At 41.5% G+C, this 22,702-nt stretch overlaps 1 protein-coding gene and 1 non-coding gene across 3 annotated transcripts; one reads left to right on the top strand and one right to left on the bottom strand.

The window, feature by feature from the left end:
• Positions 1-601: 601 nt before the first annotated feature.
• On the bottom strand, positions 602-21,323 carry LOC146574405 (sodium-dependent neutral amino acid transporter SLC6A17-like). 2 transcript variants are annotated; one of them, XM_085274019.1, is made up of 12 exons: positions 20,781-21,323; positions 16,778-17,223; positions 13,201-13,358; positions 12,512-12,638; positions 9,278-9,459; positions 9,075-9,185; positions 8,753-8,994; positions 6,864-7,056; positions 6,594-6,786; positions 6,156-6,315; positions 5,895-6,057; positions 602-5,562 (listed from the first exon to the last, which is right to left on the bottom strand). In XM_085274019.1, exons 2-12 carry the CDS (start codon positions 17,058-17,060, stop codon positions 5,161-5,163), a joined length of 2,214 nt encoding a protein of 737 aa, XP_085130145.1. In that variant the 5' UTR covers positions 17,061-17,223; positions 20,781-21,323; the 3' UTR covers positions 602-5,160. The 2 variants fall into 2 exon arrangements, with proteins under 2 accessions (XP_085130145.1, XP_085130146.1); XM_085274020.1 differs by lacking the exons at positions 16,778-17,223; positions 20,781-21,323 and adding an exon at positions 13,579-13,686.
• On the top strand, positions 13,704-13,774 carry trnag-ccc (transfer RNA glycine (anticodon CCC)). Its single transcript has one exon. It is a non-coding gene; the product is annotated as a tRNA-Gly (tRNA).
• Positions 21,324-22,702: the final 1,379 nt, after the last annotated feature.

Below are 22,702 nucleotides of genomic sequence, written 5' to 3'. Positions count from 1 at the left end.
TCGCGCCATCGGCCCCTCTGGCCAACACCAGTAGGCGGTAGGGTAAAGTGTCTTGCCCAAGCCACGGTCGCCCCAAATAAATAAATGAGGACTGGCTGTGTCAGTCATGTGATCTCAGCTAGAGTACGACTGATATGGGATTTTTAAGGCCGATATAGATACCGATATGCGGCGGTTTAAAAAATCGGTTTAAAAAACTATATTTAAACAGACAGATCTCCCTAACATTTGTTATGTCTAGTTATATATGAGTGCTTACTAACATAATAAAGCAATACAGTTTAAAAATACTTGTGGATAACTCATTTACACCCGACTCTGCTCTGATCTGTAGTCGCGTTTATGTTCCAGACACGTGTTGCCAACAGGGAAGTTGAAGAGCCGAAACAAACTATGTAACATCAACACTCCCAGCGTTGCAGGTCGTCTCTTCTTCACTTTTAAAATGTTCATTTATCGGCTGTAATAAATGCCGACACTGAAAATAGTACTCTAGAAAATAGTACTGGCTGATGTATTGATCACCACCAACATCTGATAAATCATGTTTACTTTGACCGAGAATGAATTTAAACCAAAAAAGTCCAGAAACGTCACAGCAGCTTGTCCACTCTTTATTAGAATAATTTTTTTATGGTCACAATTTTTACAGTATTTCTCAGTATGATACATTCATAAAATGAAAGAGGAAAGAGAGGGAAGCTGTAAAGGGACATGTGTCTCCTGTTTGAAGTGTGTGCTCACTAAGGCTTTGCACACACCAAGCCAAACTCACATCTCACACACACACACACACATGTGCACACACCAGTGTTGGGGGTTATTTCTAAGGATTGCTTTTCACAGACAGGATTTGCTTTCAGCCACAGTTATTCTGTCATTTAAATAACATCATATTGCTTTTCATCAAATTTTAAATGTACTGGAAACAAGACAACGAAAACAGATGTTAGCTTTTTGCAGTCTTGTGAAAAAAGTGCATTGATCACATTCATTTCTAACTTTTGTTATACTTACTGCTAAAACGTTTAAGACATTAATCTACATCACGTTAATAAAATCTGTCTCCAGAATAGTTTGGTTACATAACATTATTTACAGACATGAACACACCAGAGATGTCTGCGTGATACACTCTTACACTAAAACGGCTCACACACCAAACACAAAACATCTGTAACCACACTAGTGATCCACTCATTACACAGCAGAAAACTAATTCCTGAATGGACTGTGACAACTTGCTGTTCATAGAGCTACCACCAGGGGGCGAAAACATTGCCAAAGGAGGATTAGCCAAATCCTTTGCTCAGGTCTCTCCGTGCAAACTTGGATGAAAAATGTGCTTGGAAGCTGAAAATGTTTGATTCAGAGAGAAAAACAAAACCAATCAAACAGAAAGAAAAATCCCACTTTGTGGATCAAACCTACCGTGTTACATTCATTTCTGAATCCTTACACTGTTAAAGGAAACTGTATTTTTCCACATATAGAGCAGTTGAAAAAAACACAGCATATTCCTGATACATGTGTCTGTGTTTTCCCCCCCAAACTGGATGCAAAAGATTGCATCCAGTAAATATATATATATGATTTTTCCAGTAAAGTGTTTGTCTGTCTCTGATGTGGGCAGAAGTGAGTATTTCATCAATGTTACTTCTGAGTGCATAAAAAACCCAGTGATGCCTGTTGCGTTACTCTGTATGAACGACACCTTATTTTAATGATGTCGATGGAGATGCTTTGGAGGACGCTGATAATAGTCATCTTGCTTCTTGTTGGATGCTGTGTTTTTGAATCAGCAATTTTTCACCTGCCCCTAAATAAATTTGCAAAGGTGTGGACCACCCAAGCAGCAACCTCCAGGATTGCAGTTCCTCTGGTGGCCACTTGAGGCTGGCTCCAAAAGTGAGTCAATCCCTATAGGCTCCCATGTTAAGATGCTAACCTTTGAAGCACTAAAAATGAAAAATGTTCTTTGCTTCTATGGATAAATTTCCCTTTTATTGACTCTGTGCTGGCTACATGTTTTTTAATCTAATATATCTGGATAACAACAACCTCCATAATCAGAGATGTCACTTTTTCAATTTAGGATTGTGGGTAGTGTAGTTCTTTTCCATCTCATGCAAACTCTTTGGTCTCCACAGGAGCAGATTGTCGCTAGTGATGTGCGATTCCACTGATTTCCTTTCCAATCCGATACCAAGTAAAATTCAGGGTGGTATCGACGATACTGATCTGATACCGATACCTTGTACAAAAACGTATTTTATTTATTGTATCTCAAATTATAGTGTCATAATGATTACAGGACATCAGATTACTTGTTCTTATCACTTAATAATGCAGAGTTCATCATATAGAAATAAAAAACCTGAAGTTGTGCGCTATTTGAATGGAAGAGGAAGTAGTTCCTTCCAATTGTAGACAATCCGAATGAAATAGGTTATTTCCACTGTGTTCCTGTTAATGATAAACTACAAATTTACCCTAAATTACTAAAATATCAATATTTTAATGTGAGAATCGATTCTAGAACATAAATGACTGGTATCGGAGGAATCGATATTTCAGTATCGATCCGCACATCACTAATTGTCGCACTATTGTTTGATTATGTCGTAGCTCGTAGTGAGTCTACTTTAGACGGCTAAAACATTATAGCTCATAATTAAAATCCCTGTGGAGAAATTTACTTTCTGGAACCTTGTTGTTGAGCTTTATTAGCAGGTGTTTATTATTGTGCATTGAAGCTGTACAGATTATGAATGCAGCTTAGTAGCAAGCTTGCTAACTTTAGCTTATAACTTAGCATGCCACCCTCTTGTCCAAATACCCGAGGATTAAAAAGTTGAACAAAGTCCAAAATCAATGGGTGACCTCAGAGTGGTTCAACCTAAAAAAAAAAAGTGCTTGCAAGTTTTGTATACATCTGCTCAGGATGTTAGCATGCTGTGTCATCTACGCTAAACATATTTTAGAGACAGCCTTTCATGAACCTGTTGGCTAACAGGACATTTTGAGAGCATCTTTCGGTGAACGATTAGACCACTAAACCGGAAGTGGACACACACACGACTAAACAAGACCGTACATCAGCTCCACAGTGCAGCATCAATTTCATGTCCACGATCAGCTCCACAAACTACAGAACAGTTCTAAAATGTACAGACTCAATAAGCGTCACACAAGATTAAAATACACAGTATACATACTAAACGCTTGTAAAAGATAAATCTTTGTAATTCATCACGCCTACGTAACAGCAAATATACAGGAATATAAATATAGTCCATTTATACCTAAACACCATGGCTGTAAATATTGTGATTAAAAAAATAAATTAAAGATTCCTTTAAATAGGAATTTAAATGTGCTCAGTTTCAACTCAAGCCAGCGACCATCACCGTAATCCCTGCTGCGCCACGGCAGGCCCTGTAACACAGAGAGCAGTGTGTATGTGTGTGCATGTGTACTTCTGTCTGTGCATGAGGAGTCTAAGGCTTTCAAAGGTGCACACTATCAGGTCGGCTGATAAGTTCACAGAATTGGAATTTTTGCTTTTTAATCTTTTGGTCCGTAGCTATTTTTCTTATTTTAAGTTCATTTTTTTTGTTCAAAGTTAACACAGTTTGTGCGCCAATATAAATATATATTGCTGTGTGTCCCATAATATGTCTCGGCAGGAGTTCATTTTAAAATGTGGATCAATGCTTGAGACAATTCCAGCCAATAATCTGCTTGTGCTCAGTGAGTCAAAATCTCCTTTGTGCTTTTTTGAAGGAGGAGAAAAGCAAAGTTTGCGAGCTTCGTGCCCGCGTTGTGTTTTGGGTTGTAGTTCACTTTCACTGCAGTCCAGTGTAACAGGTCTGTTATTCTGGAGCAGATTTCAAGTGTTTTGTTGTTTACTTTTAACTCTTTGGTGGAGAAACTGAAATGAGTGTGTTTCTACAGCACGGAGACGAAGACGTGAGAGTGATGGATAATGAAACAGTGGTTTGAGCTCCCGGTTAATAAAACCCAGAGTCCTAAAGGTATGTTACATCACTATAACTATACTGTACATTGTGATTTTACACCTTTTTTTGTTTTTACAAAATGAACAACAACAATAGACTCTACACGCAAATTACAGGAGGAGGTGGATGTGGGGTCTGATTGGAACATAAACGGGTGCCTTTAGAGTCGTCTTAGCATATTTTACAAATCATAGTCCTATGAAAACAAATCTCACGGCATCAGAACAGAGCTGCGAGTCTGTGGCCAAAAACGTTACCTGATCTTAATTTGGAAGTGCTCACCTTTAAAGTCATTTTCTTAAACATACAGAGTCGAGTGTTTTGTTTTTTTTGATTCCTTGTGTGCCATCACACAGTGGCAAACACCACAGGTCAGGTGGTTTGCTGTGAATGTCTTCCTCAGACACCTCAGGACGTTACAGTAGAGTTTAGTTGTGACTTGAATTCACAGCGCACACTGTGGAGTGAAAATGGGACTTTCCACAGCTGTGCTGAGCATGACCTTGAAGAACAATTTGTCCAAATCTGAATCAGGTATGGTTTTGGAACTTTTCAGTTGCACCTTGTCGACTGCATAACATCTAATATAAAGAAAACCTGCTGCGTATTAAGTGGTACATGGCTTTGACACCCATTATTGCTACATAGGAAACCAGCAGAACCTCACAAACTCTACTACATTCACTCTTTCACACTACCTGCACTGTGCAGACATTGTCCTTATACTATGGGGTCGGTGTCTGCTAGGGGATCCTTAAACTAAGGCAAAGAAAATCAGATCACAGAACTTCATTCTGAACACATTAACCTGATGTTTTTAAATATATACAGATGTAGTGTGTCACTGTTAATCTCAACCTGATTCCAGAGTTTCGTTTATTGTAAAACAGTGAAATGCATCCCTTATTTCCTGTTTTCTAACTTCCAGATGCTTGGAAACATTCTGGAAATCTTCTCATGAAGTTCCTTCGTGTTATTTTGGAAGCGCTCATAAACTGGATGGCTACGTACAGTTTTGTGGCGTTAGCAGGGCAGTGGTGAGGATTCCTGGAGCTGCGCTGAGCTCCAGTGGAGACCTCATGGGTAAAGTTGTGCTACAGGGGTGGTCAGAGGGGAGTCTGTCAAGGCTGGGCAACAGTCAAGAGTCAGACTCTGGTGTGAGAGGTGTGCTTGGTGTAGTTGGTGTGGTGGGGCTTATGGCAGCATTTTGGTAGCTAGTACCATAGCAGATGTTTGGAGACAGGGAGTCCATGGGTTTGTTTCCTCCAGGTGTCAGGAAGGGTTTACGTGCTGGCCCTGATGATGGGGCCTCGCCTGGTTTGCCTCCAAGGATGAATCTAGCCTCATCCTGCTCCTCAAGGTTGGATATGTCCTTCATCATAGATTTATGGTAAGAGACAGACAGCTTGTTAGAGCCATCTGACATCAAGTTGAAGTGTCGGGCGATGAAGACAACAGGGAGCGGAAGCATGGCCACAGCGATAAGAGCGAAGCACATGGCCAGAGCCCAGGGAGGATAGCTCTGGAAGCGTTCCTGAGCCTAAAATGACAGAGGGGTGAAATGAAAAGGAAACACTTTTCAAACGTTCCAGGTGAAAACTAACCCCCCAATCACTCCTACAAAGTACACCCTGTGTGGCTGTGTAATGGTGGGAATTTATTCTGTGCTTTTTATTCTTACTCACACAGAGACATGGTATGCAATCCTGTGAAAAACGAAGTACAATTTGTCAAATACGACTGTTGCTGTTGGACATTTTGCTTACATTTTAGCAGTTTTTGTGTCATGTTTTAGCTTCTTTTCCCTGAGTGAAGCATTTGAAAACTTCTTTTACACCAAAACAGCACAAACACACACACAGACAGACTGACCAGCTCTTGAACCCAGGCGTTGTATCCTGGTGGGCTGATGGCCATCTCGATGACAGTGGCCGAGATGAGAACGATAAGACAGAAAGGGGAGACGTACTTCCAAAGGTAGAAATAGATGATATAAGGTCGGAAACCTAACATGTCCTCCAGGTCCTGCATGAACCTGACGAAGAACAACAAATTGCAGTAAGGATCCTTTCCTTGGATACACTTTTGTAGTTTGATACACAGCTTTGAGCAGCATCTTGTAGTTAGCCTCACCTTTTGGTGCCATATATCCAAGCAACAGACAGATTTTCCAGGATGACCACTACAGTGAGAGGCAGACCAGCCGAGTAATCATCGAACATGGTGACAAAGTAATTTCCCGACCGCTGAACAAACAACAAGCCGCATAAGAAAGCGATGATGCAGCAACACACTGAAACAAACACAGAAACAATTGGAGCTCATTTGGAAGAAAAGATTAGGAAAAAGTTTGAAAAAACAGATGAGAATTAAAAAGGTTTTATTTGCAATTAAGTGCTATTATTTCCTGTTTCTGCTTTCCATTCAGTTTGCTCACAGCACATAAATACTAATGCAGCTCATTCCCAGATGTACTTTAATCCTTTCTAAGTGCTGAGCAAGGGGTTTCAACTACTAATAGCGCAGAGGCTGAGGGAGTCAGTGTGGCGGTGGTGCTGGGGAGCGGCGTACCTGTAAAAAGCTCCTTCTGGACTTTGTAGGCGTCAAGGACAGGTGTGGTGATGCCAGTCATGGTGCCGATCATGCTGCCCAGACCGAGGTTGATGAGCATGAAGAAGAACATGACTGACCAGAAGGGAGATGCTGGGAAATGCGTCATGGCTTCTGTGAAGGCGATGAAGGCCAGGCCGGTGCCCTGGACAGCCTGCAGAGAGACATTGAGAGGTGTGAAACACAGAACATGCTGTGGATTCAGCTGAGTTATGTGTGCCAAAGGCTCACTTTGTTCAGCTCATCCTCCAGAGCACACGGCTCCAGACCCAGCTGGGGAAAGCTGTCCTCTTTGACCGTTTTAATGACCCCGTACATCTCAGCGTAGTCCGACGTGGTGAGATGGGAAAAGTTCACATGTGGAGGAATAAGATCATGACTCAGGACGTTGGAGTTGAGGTATCCCAGGATCTTTTCTGCATTCCTGCAGACAGAAAAGGTCAGAATCACAATGAATCCAATACATATTTTGTGCCACACTGCTTGACTGATGCTCTGACAAAAAGCCATGTAAGGTACAATTTCTTGAAAAAAAAACTGTTGCTGTTAAATTACTTAAAGATTAGATTAAATTAAATTAGATTAAATTGTCTCTTAAATTAGATACAAACATCCATTTACAATTTCACCTACCACTCAGTAATTTAATAAATGATCACAATAGAGACAATTTAGACCTATTTAGCTTACACTTTGGTATCCTCATATTCTTTATAAAGGATGTGATTTTTTTCCTCATAAATAATTAGGTAGGTAAAAAGCGCAACAAAAATTGTGGTTTTTACTCCTGTACTTTGCGTTTGGAACAAATTTACGGAGTTTTAACTTGTTAATGTGCCAAAAACATGTATTTTTAAAAGAGTAAATGGATACATGCATTTTTCATGCAGTGGTTAGTGCTGTGACCTCAAAATAAGCTCTCTGGCTTCCTCCCATAGTTCAAATTATGCTCATTTCCAGATACATAATAATAATGTATACTTTATTGATCCCCGTGGAGAAATTACTCTCTCTGCATTTAACCCATTCACACAGTGAAGCAGTGGGCAGCCGCAAATCAGGCGCACGGGGAGCAGTGTGTAGGGACGGTACCTTGCTCAGGGGTACCTCAGGGTAACCATTCAGTGGAACCTTTCGATCATGAGGTGACCACACTACCCACTGAGCTATCCCTGCCCTTATTTTGTGTGACCTGCTCCATATCACCACTGTCTCCTGCCCGCTCAGATCCTCATCTGCTATTCATCTTACTGTTCCGTCCGCACGTCTCACCACTATGGGGAACAGAGCTTTCAGTCGCTCTGCTCCTCGGCTCTGGAACTCTCTTCCTCCAGCCATAAGACATATAGACTCTCTTCCCGCATTTAAGTCACAGCTCAAAACTTCTGTTCAAACTGGCTTATTCGCTTTAGTGCTCATTTCATCTGTTGTCAAGTTCTGCTTTGCAATTTTAACTGATTTTATGTATTTTATGACTATTGCTTCTTTTATTAATTTTGTTCTTTTGTAAGGTGACCTTGGGTTTTTGAAAGGCGCCCTCAAATAAAATGTATTATTATTATTATTATTATTTTATATTCTTGGACTCTACCAGAGTAGCTTGCATGTTTCAAATTTATTAAAAAAACAAAAGACATCATAATTTAATTAAATTTTCAACTTTCCCCTGATTGTCTGGTCCTCATATAAGTTGGAATAGCAGGTTTGTACATTTATTATATGAGGCTAAAACTTTGAGAAGAATCATCTTGTCTTCAAGCGGGGACTTTCCCCGTCTTTGACATCAGATAGAGTCACGAACAGAAAAACACCATCAGAAACCAAGAACTCAGAACAATCTGAAGATGGGCCTTTTGGCTCGAAAGCACTGCTCGCACGTGCACTGACCACAGTATCTGAAAATATGAGGATCCATCACTGTAACAACATATATGTGACAGAAAATAAGGATAACTGCCACTGTTTATAACATAAAGACTGTGGGGATTGTAATTTTGAGGTGTGATTTTTGGTTAATATGCAGTACTCATGAACCTTGCTGTCGGACTTTTGTTTCTTTTTTGGGGGGTTACATTCAATGTTGCCAAAACCCCCCCCCAAAAAAACAGTGTTCAACTTACTCCATAACACACTTTTCATTCATGATGTTTGCCTTGAAGCCCAACACAGCAAACACAACCAGTGTGGCCAAAATGGAGGTCAAAAAGTTGATGACAGAGACGAGCACGGCATCAAAGTGGCAGTTGTTGTCAATCTTATTGTAACTGGAGAAGGCAATGACTCCTCCAAAACCCAGACCGAGGGCAAAGAAGACCTGGGTGGCGGCCTCCCTCCACACCTGCGGCTCCAGCATCTTCTCCAACTGAGATGTGAGGAGAGGCTTTTGTTAGCATGCATGGTTGAAAAAACAGAGGTGAGGAACAATGACTCTTCCATCCTAACCTTGGGAGTGAACATGTGAGCGATACCATCTACTGAGCCCTTCAGCATTAAACCCCTGACCAGGAAACAGAACAGCACCACGTAGGGGAAAAGAGAACTGAAGTACATCACCTGTACAGGTGCAAAAGAAAAAGACATCAATTCAGCAAAAAACAAGCCTCCACACTTTTCTCCTAAATGTTTCTGTGTCATGGTTTCCCAACCTTCCCAGAGGAAGCGATTCCTTTAATGACGGCGAGGCAGACAATGATCCAGGCTACCAGCAGAGACAGGGTCATTTTGATGTTGAGGCCGCCGCTCTCTGCGATGGTGCTGGTCGTGTTCAGAGTCTGCCGGTACCAGAAATAGGTCGTAGCCGAGCTTTTGTCACATTCTGGCTCCACAACTGTAGATGACAGGAAAGAAAAGTTTAATTTGGGTGATAATGAGGAAGCAAGAAGAGAAAAGGTTTGAAAAGACTGCAGGGAGCCTGAGGAGAGCGAAAGGAGAGTATACTGGTGCAGAGGATGTTTGCTCGGGGTCAGTATTACAAGATTTGGCTGGTTTATATTTCTCACTTACACAAGGTCATCTGTGTACTTGGTATGCAAAACACACAACTCAAAGTCACAACCCTTGAGATTTTCCTCACAGTGTATTAACTTGTTACCTTGAAGAAATGAAATATACTGTGTGTGGCTGAGAGTAGAGGCAGCGGTGTTGTGATAATATGATCACGTATTACTGAGCTTTATCTGTGCAGAGACACACACGGCACACAGAAAAAAGTCAAGCACAAGCAGGTGAAAATGCTTCACAAATTAAACTGAATCAAGTTGTTCTTTACTATGTTTGTTGATCGATTTGCTTCCACGTGTATGTCATCACAGCGGCCGTGAAATATTTTACAGTCTGCTGCTGTCCTTCAGCATTAGCGTCCTTCAGCATGAATCTCTGCTTCCCCCGTCTTTCTGCCAGCCTTGCTGAGTCATTCACATGCTGGTTTTTGGCTGCCCCAGGGTTTACAATATAATCACCACTAATCGAATAAGTTCCAGTGGGTTTTAATCTGGATTAGGCAAGTGAAGTCTTGACAGAAAGTTGTAGTGAAGGGAAGACAGCTTGTGTCTTCTGCTCAGGAGTGTTGATGAAGACTGAAGCTTTGTAACACAGCAATCCATTGAAGTATAACTGTGAGAATTATGTGCAATCTGCAATGTTTCACCAAATCAGTAGCATGATTTTCTCATCATACTGAACCTTTAAAAATCAAACCCTAAGCGGCCTGCATTAAATGCATCAGTGACCTGCAGTTAAGACAGTTTTCCTGTACGGTCATGTGAAAAAGAACGATTTTCACAGGACTGTAAGTAACAACAGTACGTAGCAAGAGTGACCACCTCTATAAAAACTGGAACGTTCCGGTGTGTATTAACACAATGCCACAATCTTCCGTGGAGTGAACATCCAAGCAAATTCATCGCAGACTGTGCAGAGAAAGTGCAGAAAAACAAAGAGCTCTACCTCATATCGTACCGCTCACGGTAATACCGGTATAATGTTGGGCAACGATAAGAAAATGAAATATCACGATAGAATATGGGTAAAACGCAAATGTGCAGTGCCTTTGTTTTCATTGTCGGCCAATTTCCACTGGAAATGCCTTTTGGTTAAACTGTCAGCAAGGAATTTGCATTTGCACTGTTAAATTTTTATATAACTTTAATGCAGATAAAAAACAGCTGCTTGTTTAAGTGAAAATACATTGGGGGTTATTTTTGCACTAATAAAGTTGTGGAGTTGTAAAGTATTTTGTCTAGTGTCAATTATATCGTCAGTTATATCGTTATCGCAAATTTTCAAATGTATATCGTGATAAATATTTTTGGTCATATCGCCCTGCTCTATGCAGCATGTGAGTACAAACACCCCAAACCAACTGCCGAGCATGGTAGTGGAAGGGTGATGATTTGGGCTTGTTTTTGCAGCCACAGGACCTCGGCACCTTGCAGTCATTCAGTGAGGCATGAACCTCTCGATATGCCGAAGATATCTAGAGTCAAAAGTGAGGCCATCTGTTCGACAGCTAAAGCTTGGCCACAGCTAGGTCACGACAACAATCACAGCACAGCACAGTAATAAACCTACAACAGAACGTCTGAAAAAGAAAAGAATCGACTCTGCAAAAAGCCAGTCAAAGTGCCGACCTCAACATGGGAGAAATGCTGCGATGGGAACTTAAGAGAGTTATTCATAAACATCCATCCATCCATCCATCCATCCATTTTCATCCGCTTTGTCCAGGGCCGGGTCGCGGGGGCAGCAGCCTAAGCAAAGAGGCCCAGACCTCCCTCTCCCCAGCCACCTCCTCCAGCTTATCCGGAGGAATACCAAGGCGTTCCCAGGCCAGCCGAGAGATATAATCTCTCCAGCGTGTCCTGGGTCTGCCCCGGGGCCTCCTCCCGGTGGGACATGCCTGGAACACCTCACCCAGGAGGCGCCCAGGGGGCATCCTTGTCAGATGCCCGAACCACCTCAGCTGGCTCCTTTCGATGTGGAGCAGCAGCTGCTCTACTCTGAGCCCCTCCCGGATGGCCGAACTTCTCACCCTATCTCTAAGGGAGAGGCCAGCCACCCTTCGGAGGAAGCTCATTTCTGCCGCTTGTATCCGCGATCTCGTTCTTTCGGTCACTACCCACAGCTCGTGGCCATAGGTGAGGGTAGGGACGTAGATCGACCGGTAAATCGAGAGCTTCGCTTTTACACTCAGCTCCCTCTTCACCACGACGGACCGGTGCAGCGTCCGCATAAACAAACATGTACAATTCTCAATGAACTGAAGCGATGTTGTAATGAAGAGTGGCCCAAATATTAACTTCAAGTTATTGGTGGTTTTACGAGAATTCAAGAATCCAAACTGTCTTTCATCTTAATCCTCATACTGGCTGTTTGTTCCCACTGTCTGAAAGACCTATGTGTGAATTTCTGAACCCTATGAGAGAAAAAATACAAACTCTTTTTGTATCCTTTCTTTAAATTGTTGCCTAAAAGGAAAATTGCTTTTCCATCCCCAAATTCCTCTTCTTAGCCAAGAGACTCTTGACATTAAGTCCAGATCAGTCTTCAGGGTTTTTCCTTTAACTTTGGTTATATGCAGGAAATATCACAGTTTGGAATAACTAAACCATGTTACATAGCTAAACTTAAGTTGCTGCACTTTAAACTTTAGCTTTACATTTTGGGCAACCTGTGTCTGCACAAAACTGTCATTCCTGTTTATCTATAGCCATCCTAGCAGAATGGCATTGGAGGCAGTATCCTTTAGTCATCTTTTGTAACTGCACAACTAATGAGAGGGACTACCATGAGATTTTGGAGAGAAATGCATCTGTAAAACAGCGTTTACTGTCAATTAACAAATGTTGGTATTGCACTAAAGTAAGTTCATATAAACTCACTGGCAAGTGTCCCATTCTTTCTGATTGGGCAGTCACTCCATGGGAGAGGATACTGGAAGGACTGGAAGAAGTAGAAAATGCTCCAACCGATGATCACATTATAGTAGAGACCCACAAAGCCGCACACCTACAGACAGATAGATGGCGTTATGCGACAGAAACAGCCAGATAACATTTAATGAGGTACAAATATGTGATGTCAGGTTTGATATAGACATCACATGTGCAGAGGATCATCTGTGCAGAGTGAGAAAAACATGCAAATGAGGCAGGTGCTTTGTGCATGTCCCAATGCTGCTGTCAGTCTTTGGAGCAGCCTTGCCAGCAAGGACATTCAGAAGCTAAATAAGGTTGAGGGAAGCATGAATAATTGAAGTGCTCTCTTTTCAACAGTGATCTTCTGTGAGATATTTATAGCTACTTCTGCAGCTCTGAAGTAAGACTACCTTCCACTCTCAGACACGTCAATACCTTCATAAACCTGCATCAAGATACAACTTTAACTAGATAGATAAATAGATAGAACCTCTTTGATCTCATCACCATGCTTCACTTGTCAAACTGCTTCCTATGGAGCCGCTAAAGACTTTAAGAGCACTGCTAAAGAAAGAGTGTACATTTGGCTCACAGTTAAAAAGATGATGGCTCTGTCTCACACTCCTTACAGGAACAGAAGCATCTCAGCTTACCATCAGACTTGACATTCCTATTCCACCCAGGCGGGGACAGACGTAGTTCCACACCCCGATACTTCCACGCCTGATCTTCTGACCCACTGCCAGCTCCAAGAAGAAGAGAGGGATGCCAATAATGAGGAGGAGGATGAAGTAAGGAACCAGATAGGCGCCTGAAAAAAACAAACAAACAAAAAAGATTTGGTGTTTCTAGGAAAAAAGTGTTGCTGTTTGGTTGGCTAACTTACACAGGAAATCACAAGTCCTTGTCCCCCTGGATAGGGAGCTTTTTCATGCTGTAAAATGCTAGTGCTACGCTAATGGGTAGCACTGGGTGTCCTCTGGCTGCTACAGTAAAAGTAGGACAGTTGTATCAAACTGTGGGAAAATAACCTTTTTACTTCTCGCGTGATCCCACTAAACACCCTCAGTCACTGCTCTCAGGTTTTATGCGATAGGATAAAGTGCACGGTAAAGCGGGCTATGCTATGATGGGCCTCCCTTAGCGGTATACCGTTGCGCCGCTGGTGTAGTGGTATCATGCAAGATTCCCATTCTTGCGACCCGGGTTCGATTCCCGGGCGGCGCACGAGCTTTTTCCCTCCCACAATTTCGTTGTGCAGTGACAATAAAGGGCGACTCTATTCTATTCTGTTGTCTGTTACATCTGGTTTAACTACAGTGAAAATGGTCAACCGATGGCTTCAATAACCATTGGCTCACACCACTAAAACTACAATTAACTAAATAAAAAACGTAATGAACTGGATTGAGAGCATCCCCGCTGTTTGCTGACTACTTGCCAGATCACTGACTTAAGAACTCCTACAAAGGTGACTTGTGCAGCTTCAGCTTGTTAAACTGCAGCTATGCACTGCTGTCTGTTATGGAGGGTGTCTCTGACAAAATTACCTGCAGTTTTTTGGGTTTGCAGCTGTTGTTGTTGCTGTGATGAAGACTGACAGTGGATTTTGTGTCTGGGTTAAATATTCACTGTACTCTTAAGTACTAACCCTTCTGGAACCCCACACCGTAACCTATGGTCCAACCTAAGATCTGAGATGTACCTCTCTAGAAAATATAACTATTTCGACTCAGCTCACAATGACTGTGATTGGTCAGTTCAGTAATTTTGTTTCCTCCTGCCCGTTTCCTTCATTTTTAAATTTAAATAGAAAATAACAGATCAAGTTAAAGAAAGCAATCCCTCTGCTAACTACACACAGGGTACGTCGCAGATGTAACGTAGAAGTAAAAATTAATGCCCATTGCATAACCTGGTATATTCCTGACAGCATTTTTGCCGGAATAAAACTTGTTTTGTTTAACTCAGCCTCATTGATAAATATTCTTTGAAATATAGTTTAATCTTAAAGAATGTCTGAATTTGTCCCCTTTGGAGCTTAATCCAGAGAGGAATCATCAGGACGCAACTGTGTTTTATGTGTGAGGGGTGAGTCATCATCCTGGATATAAAGACTTATAGCTGGCAAACATGTACTATTAATACATCAGAAGCGGGAATTACATTCAGTAGTACATGCATCTCACAGTCGGTGGAGTAATGAGGCAGAGAGATGAGAGGAGGCAAAAGGCTAAATCCAGAAAGCTGAAATAAAGAGGAAGTTAAATTTAGTGAGCGATTCTGGTCTCTTGCCAAACTTGAAATCCACTTCATCACCCGCTAGTTGAAACCAGAGGCCACTAAAAAATGTGATGCAGGATAGGCATCTCAGAGGAGGAAGAATGACAGAGGATGCTGAACGAGAAAGAGAAAGGCGTGTCCTGAGGAAAGGAGGAAACGAGAGAGGAGTCCACACATCAGTAGCGGCCAGCAACCCTGATCTTTAATGTGTCTGTAATTGGGTGGCAGACAGCAAATTACACAATGAAAAATGCCTGCTTGTCAAATCGCATAACCTGGCAAGTGCTGGTGGAAGATTACTGGCAGTAAATCTGGCCTATAGGCAATAAATCCTACGTATATGCTGTAAGTCAGACACAAGCAGTAAAGCTAAAAACACTTAGACCAATGAAGCAAGAGCAGATCTGTCAGCCCATGATGACAAGGTGTTTTTCCTACAATGAACACCAGTTTACACTGCATGCGCCTCCGATTACATAGAGTACATGCATACCTGAGAAAAATAAAACCTCATACAGTTACATTCATTCTCCATACAGCTCTCTGTTTACCAGGGTATCAGTTGAGCCTGGCCTGCCCTACTGGCTATAGTAATCAATAATGCAGCTATTTTTAGACTTGGCTGCTTTATGCACAGTACAGCTGCTCTCTTGGCAGGGCTGAAATGAATGAAAGTGTCGTGTTGTTTTTGATAGTCAAGGTCATGAGATGAACAGCTCTCTCTGTGGCAAACGAACATGCTTGTCTGTAAAGAAAACAAATCCCATTGCTCAAATAGGACTGAGCGATCAATACCAAAATGTTAACAAGAATATTTTCTTAATATCCACATGCATCTGTTATAATCCCTAAGCTAATTCTTGCTGATTATTAGTTATTTTCTGTTCATTTATAAGATTTCTTCTGGATGGTTTTCATGTTTGATTTCTGTTTGGGCTGTAGGATCTGTAGCTTTTAGTTCTTTTTACTTTTGAAATTTAGCTTCTCTTTGTATTAGAGTTTGTTATTTATAACCTCTTATATTTTGCTGGGAAAATGTAGACACTCACTGTTGTACCTCTCTCCTGAACACCTCTTTGAAACAGCGTTTCTAATTTGGAGTCATCACTCCATAACCCCGTTGCCACTGGTTTTCAGCCCAGTTATTTTTTGATGTCTTTTGTAGATTCAACTAAAAAAATGTATACATTATAAAAACATATAACATTATGTAAGATATACATTTTATGCCTGCTAGTAACAAAGTGCCTAAAAATACAATTTATAAGTGGTTCTTTGCTAAGTTGTCTGTTATGTGTTGACAAAACACTGGTTCATCCCCTTATGTGCCTTTTTGTGCTTGAACGATTCATAGGTCAGTGACATCGCTCTGAACACTGTGAGGAACCAGGACGACTGAAAATGAGTGAAAAAAGCAGGCGATGCCCAAATAAAACCTTTGAAAGACCTTTAGAAAGCCTGAAGAGTTATTGCTCAACACAACTTTACAAAATGAATGTGACATCATGAGTTCTCAGACCAAAGCCATCGTTAACCTCAGTCTTCATTTGGGTTTGTAAAGATTTGTGACTAAAATTGTTCCACAGAGACTGAAATATAAATACCTGCTAAATATGGGAAAAAGTACTACAGTAAGTGTCAAAAGAAAAGTGTTGAGCCACAAAGACACAAACTAATTTCTCCATCATCATAACAACTGAATGTGGATAAATGATAATTGATAATAAATTACTTCCTGGCAGTGTTGGTGGAGTAACATGTAAGGGAGTTAATTAATTAAATGAAGAAATAAATGTAATTCTCATCAGTTCCATAGAATTTAAGTGCAAAATCCTCATGAGTAGGATGCCTGAAAGAGTTCAAGACCCAGACAGGCTGTTATGAATCATATTTAAAAAGAAGAATGTATATATGTGGTAAATGCTGTAAGTATTGCCTGTGACTCACCTCCTCCATTCTTTTGGCACAAGTATGGGAAGCGCCACACGTTCCCCAGGCCCACAGAGAAGCCCACCTGGGCCAGGATGTACTGCAGTTTGCTGTTCCAGGCGGGTCGCCCATCGTTTTCAGGGACCTCTATCTGAGGGACTTTCTTCCCCGCCGCCCCTCCGACATTCAGGGAGCTGCTCTTGTAGTCGAGCGGCTCCTCGTGTGCGAGCAGGTCAGCCACCGACTCTGTGACGTGCTCATGGCTCTGCTCGCGCTGTGTCACCTTGCTGTTCTTAGGCATCAGGGAGGCTGAGGGTCAGGAGGGGGGTGGGGGTGGGGGCGAGTGGAGAGAGAAACAGAGAGCGAGAGACGGGAAGAAGTGACGGAGGCCAAACGTCAGGTGGGGATGAAAGGAAGAGCGATGCTGAAGAGCGATTGCTGGATTTCAGTTGTTGGCTTCAGTCCTGCATCAGAAAAACAAAACAGAGCGATAGTCGCACCCAAAATGGTGTTTGGACATCATAACATTTAATTTAGTAATGATGTTGTATTATTAAATGATAACAACGTTAAGCATCTACGTTGTGAATAAAATAGTAGAAGGTTTCTGCCCTTGGTGAGTCTAATTTCCTGACTGTGATCGTTAAATAACACTTTGTACAGTAGCTGACACAAGTAATACCCCATTTATTGCTTGGTTAACCTCCTAATAAGCCACTGGATTGTAACACATGGTTATATCTCTCCAGAGCCAATAAAGAATGGCACCATAAAGACAGGATCACAGACAATTTGTCACAAAGACAACTGTACGAATAAGATTTGGGGACAATTTTATTATGCTTCTGCATAAATGTGACCTAAAGCATTACCAGAGGTTACTACAAGTCTTTAAGGAAAAAATTAGAAACCAGCAGAACCAGTCACATTGATTTATTGCAGAATTTGATCCAATATTATACGTTTGTGATGAGGAGTAGTATTAGCAGTAAATTTGAATATAAAAGCAACAGGCGATGATGCTGAGATGTTAGTGGACTCTGAGCAGCATTTAAATATCAGACCTCTGATATAGTCTGAAAAGCACTAAAAGGAAGTGAATCGTGGCGTGAAGAAATGAGTTGTCTGAACACCCGAGGACCTGAGAAAAAAAGATGACTGATGCTCATCAGGCTGGAGAGGATTAAACAATCCTTTTTAAAGAATTTAGACTCCACCAGTCGGGCATTTTGAGAGGTCACACGTGATTCCAGGGTAACTTTTAAGTAACTAAATGTCACATTGGCTATTGGACATGCTTATGAGTCTGCCACCAGGAGAACAACAATACAGAGGAATGCAGGGCTGCAAAGACAACATCACTGCTGTCCGTTTACAGCCTTTAGGGCTGTGTGGTAACGTCAGGAGACTTTGTGGATGCACAACACCAAAAACCATTTGGTTCATATGAAAAGAAAAACAAGAACCTTATCCCATCTGTAAAACACGATCTTGTTGTGTCAAGATGTAGGCCTTTCTGCATTTGGGCCAGCACTCATGAAGTCTAAGTTATGGTAGCAAATTCTAAAAGAAAAAAATGTCAAGACATCTGAAACTGAAAAACTGAGTCATGATAGCAATAGATGGTTTATATTTTTAAATTACCAACACAAAGTATTGTGAAAGGGCCAGAAGTGTGGCGCTCATGTGAGGAAACTCACAGAGATGTTGGAGTGCAATGTGCTCTGAGCTTTGGGGTGCACTTCTCCACACCATCACACACGGCTGATCAATAGTTAAGGCAAATGCTTAGTTGCACTTCGTGCCACTTAAATGGGTCACATTGAGATACTGAAAGCAAAGATTCACACGACTTTGCCACATAGGGACGTAATATTGAATCGGTTAACTAAAAAATAAATGGTCTTGTTGTGTTGTTTGCTTGGGTTATGCTTATTAGGACTTTTCCACATATTCTTAGCGCTATACAAATACGGGTCATTTACCATTTTACCATTTTCTTGCAACTGTATGCAGTATCCGAATTTAAGAAAAGCTCACCAGTGATTGGAACGGAAACAAAGCCCCTCACTGCAGCTCTTTGTATCTCATGCAATGTTTTCGGGTCCCAAAAATTCCCAATCCTGCAAATTGTTCTATTTAATTTCCCTGTTCTGAAAAGCTTAACTTTGGTGAAGCTTTTTTCATGTAAATCCTTTAATCCTCTGGAGCCTTGCGCCAACATCCATCCCCACCCCTCTTTGAGGGAGTGGTTGGTTCAACCCAAATGTAATAGAGGAAGTAAACACGATGCTTTGGATGAAGTGCCCTCATACGTTCTCCTTATTCACATCACAGGCCTGCACAGACTCATTACTTATTGAGTGGGCTCTTTTCTCCATCATGTTTTCCAATTGAGATGCAAAAACTGCAAAATATGAGGTCTGAAGTGAAAAAGAAAAGAAAAAGAAATTAACTAGAAAAAGTATTCTCTGTGATTGTGAGCTCATATTTCTAGTTCCACACTTGAGCTGAATGAAGGTGCTCTACCTTTCACGTGATGCTACAGCAGTGATGCGCCCGAGATCTCATCGTCACTGCTTACATCAGCCTAAAACAAGCTTCCTCCGTATCAGCCGATTCAGCAGACCTTAAATGCTCCACAAACCCTCTTAGAGCTTCTACCGACAACAACAAACCTACATATTCTTGATGCGCTTTTACTGTCCTAAAGAAAAAACCCCCCACAAAAAACAAAACATCCCTAAAACAGATTTCCTCCTCTGTGCACAACAAGATGATCCCATGATGTAATAATCCAAGCGCAGCCATTCACAAGTCTTCATAATCCTGTGTGCATTAACTGTAAAAACCACCCGAGTGCTGCTTTTCTGTCTTGTCATTCAATCCCACGCTACAGTAGATACGTAATATCAATCAGCGACTGCATCATGGGGCCAACACTGGAAAAATAAAAACAGCAAACATCAACTAACCCATCCAATAATCCTCTGGGAAAAAAAAAAATCAGCACACAGTTCAGATGACCCCAGCTAATGCTAAGACCGAGTCTGTGTGGAGCAATTTCATACTACAGCAAAAGGTTGGAAGAAACCTTTGGGTATGGCTCGCTTTATCTGAGGTCATTCATTGTGCTGTCCTTCAGAGACTCTCACCGCACAGTTACAACCTGGCCTGGCTTTAGATATACAAGCTGCATCATCAGTCTAGTAAAAACACATGATTTGGATTTCTGTTTCTTGCCAACAGTCTGTGGCTAAAAAGAGATACCAGCATATATGAAAAGCAGTATGTCAAAGACATACAAACAGACCACGGTGTGTTAAAAGTTATATTCATTTGCAGATAAGGATGAAGGACCTCACCTATTAGCTAGAAGGTGGTTATTAGTGATACATGTACACAGTCATACACAGGTGCTGTTACTTATTGACAGTGTCACACACGACGCAAAATGCAGTTTGATTATAAAGAGGCAACCCTGTATACATCAGCTTCTGCAATCAGTCTCAATTAGATGTCCAGACTTCATTGATCAGCTGATCCTGCGATTATCAGCGAGCTCTACAAGTCTGAGCCACAGTTAAAGGTTAATCAGCTGTTTCACAAAGTAAAAAGTGTTAAAAGTCTGAAGCACGCATGTCTTTAATGGCCAAATGGCAGCATTAGACCTCAGAGGCTGGGACTGTGTGAATTGAAAGCATGCAGGATGTGAAAATCTCCATCATCAACACTACGACAGAGATCACTGTCTGGAGCACCAGGTGAGACATCTGGTGATGACAGCGATACCTCTGCCTCTGTTTTCACTGCTCGTCCTGAGCAGAATCAAGGTCACTCCAGAGCCCAGACCTGCGTGCGTCGCGGAGCACATTTGAATCTTGATGCCTTTTTGTTCGCAACATAACACAACTTCTCTTTAAAGTTGGCAAGCATCTCAGGTATGACACAGAACAATTAAAACTACTTTTAAGCAGAAAGAAATGTTAAATGAAGCAATGGCAGGAAAAGAGTTTCTCACCGTGAGTCTTGTACAGCAGTATAATCCGGGCTTAAGCGATCGCAGTTGTCAGAGAATATCTGGAGAGAGGCATGAATACATCCACCACGAGCATGTGTATGTGTATGTGTGTGTGCGGCTGTGGTACTGACTGAGCGCTCACAGGACAGTGCAGGACGGAGCATCACATGCTGCACTGCCAACAATTGACGTGCAGGGTGGAGAGCGCACCGTGACGCACGAAGTGGCTCTCATTATCAACAGTGGCAAATTAACACGCCCCACTCTTTCACTTGTTTGAGATCCATCACGGCATCTCTGCGCCGGAAGAAGGACGCCGAGTGAATGAAGGGGGCTACAACCGTGCGCGGATTTGTCAAGGTTATCCACTCCTACCTGAGGAAACGACCGACTGACGCAGTTTTCGTCATTCGCTTTTCAATTGATGGAAATTTGAAACCGTTCAGCCATGACCGGTCGGCACACTGAAAAACAGTGCTCAGGAAAAAGAAAAAAACAAACATATTTAAGGTAGAGCTCAATGAGCCTGGTTTCTGGTGGCAGTATTATGATGAAATGAGCAAAATGTTGAAATGTGCGTTTTATAGCGGAGAAGAGTCAGCGTTGATAGGAAATGTTTATTTTAAGAAAAATATATCTGATAACAATAATCACACGCAGATCTGGGCAACAAAACAAAGAAAACAACCATATAAAGCTCAAATTAACGTGGTGTCTAACAAAGTTTTGCGCTTTTATTAAAGGTCATGCACAAAAAACAGTAATATTATAAACCTGATATAAACAGTGAAGGACAGGTTTCCAAGATTCAGGTCAGGGTCAGGTTTGCAGACCCCTTCATCCACACTGACCTGGCTCTCTACCAGACTCACCTCATCACCTCCTTTGCTTTCTTAACGCTTCGTCTCATGCATAAACATTTGCTGGTCACAGGCTTATTCTGACATTTTCCTTGGGAGAACAGCCACCCCTCAGACTGCTCATAGTTACCTATTAACCATGAATTTTTTTTAGCTCTGCACAAATGAAATTGCTTGATAAAAGGATTTTTGGGAGCCAGTATATGAGCAGAAAAAAGCATATAAGCAGATAATCTTACTGTTTTCAAAGACACAGGAAAGGGAAACATGAGAAGTTTTAAATTACTCAGCAATAAATAAGCATTAATAAATCAACAGTAATCAATAATTGAAATGACTCAGCATCAGCTGGAAACCAGACTGGAGCCTCTGCATGACTCTGGGCTGATGCGTTTGTTCCTGTTAGACATGTACCTCAGGCTGAGGCGATGAGGTGTTATTGTTGCCTTCTTGTCCAGAAATGATTGTAAAAGTCAGTAAAACCCAGTTTAGGAACTAAAAATACCCAGTAACTATTCACACAGAGATTATTTTTAATATTTCCCAACATGGACTCCACTGCAGTAATCTCAGACTAATAGCTTTATCTCTGTGATGAAACTGTAAGTCATGAGGTGGGTGGTCATTTCTCTATTGAGACGTGGACGTGCGACACGACTGCAGCAGACCGAGTCACCCAGGGGACCATAAATCATGCACCATCCAGCAGAATATTCTTTATTACCACCGAGATAGGGGGAGAAGATAGTATTGAGAGGCCATTTTTCATGCTGAGTTTATGGATTTATTTTGCTCCCACATGTCCGCTTCCTGTGCTTTAACTTTGACATGTCTGCATCATTATCAGATTCTTTTTAAATGGAAGGATTATTATTAATGATTATAATCATTAATAATAAGACATTATTCGATTATTATTATTCTATTTTGATTGAATATAGCAAATGAGTGTAATTACCTGCTTTTAAACTCTGTCGGAGGCCAGAATCCTGTTTAACAGTTTTAATTGACACACACAAAAAGTCGAACATGACCTTTGCAGTGTAAGAGAAGCAGGTTTAT

The sequence above is a fragment of the Mchenga conophoros genome, linkage group LG5 (genome assembly GCF_057382185.1).
Source record: "Mchenga conophoros isolate Kocher_MC1m ecotype Shallow Benthic linkage group LG5, M_conophoros_male_GT1.1, whole genome shotgun sequence".
In the NCBI taxonomy this organism is placed as follows: domain Eukaryota; kingdom Metazoa; phylum Chordata; class Actinopteri; order Cichliformes; family Cichlidae; genus Mchenga; species Mchenga conophoros.
This window is presented reverse-complemented; position numbering and strand designations above follow the sequence as displayed.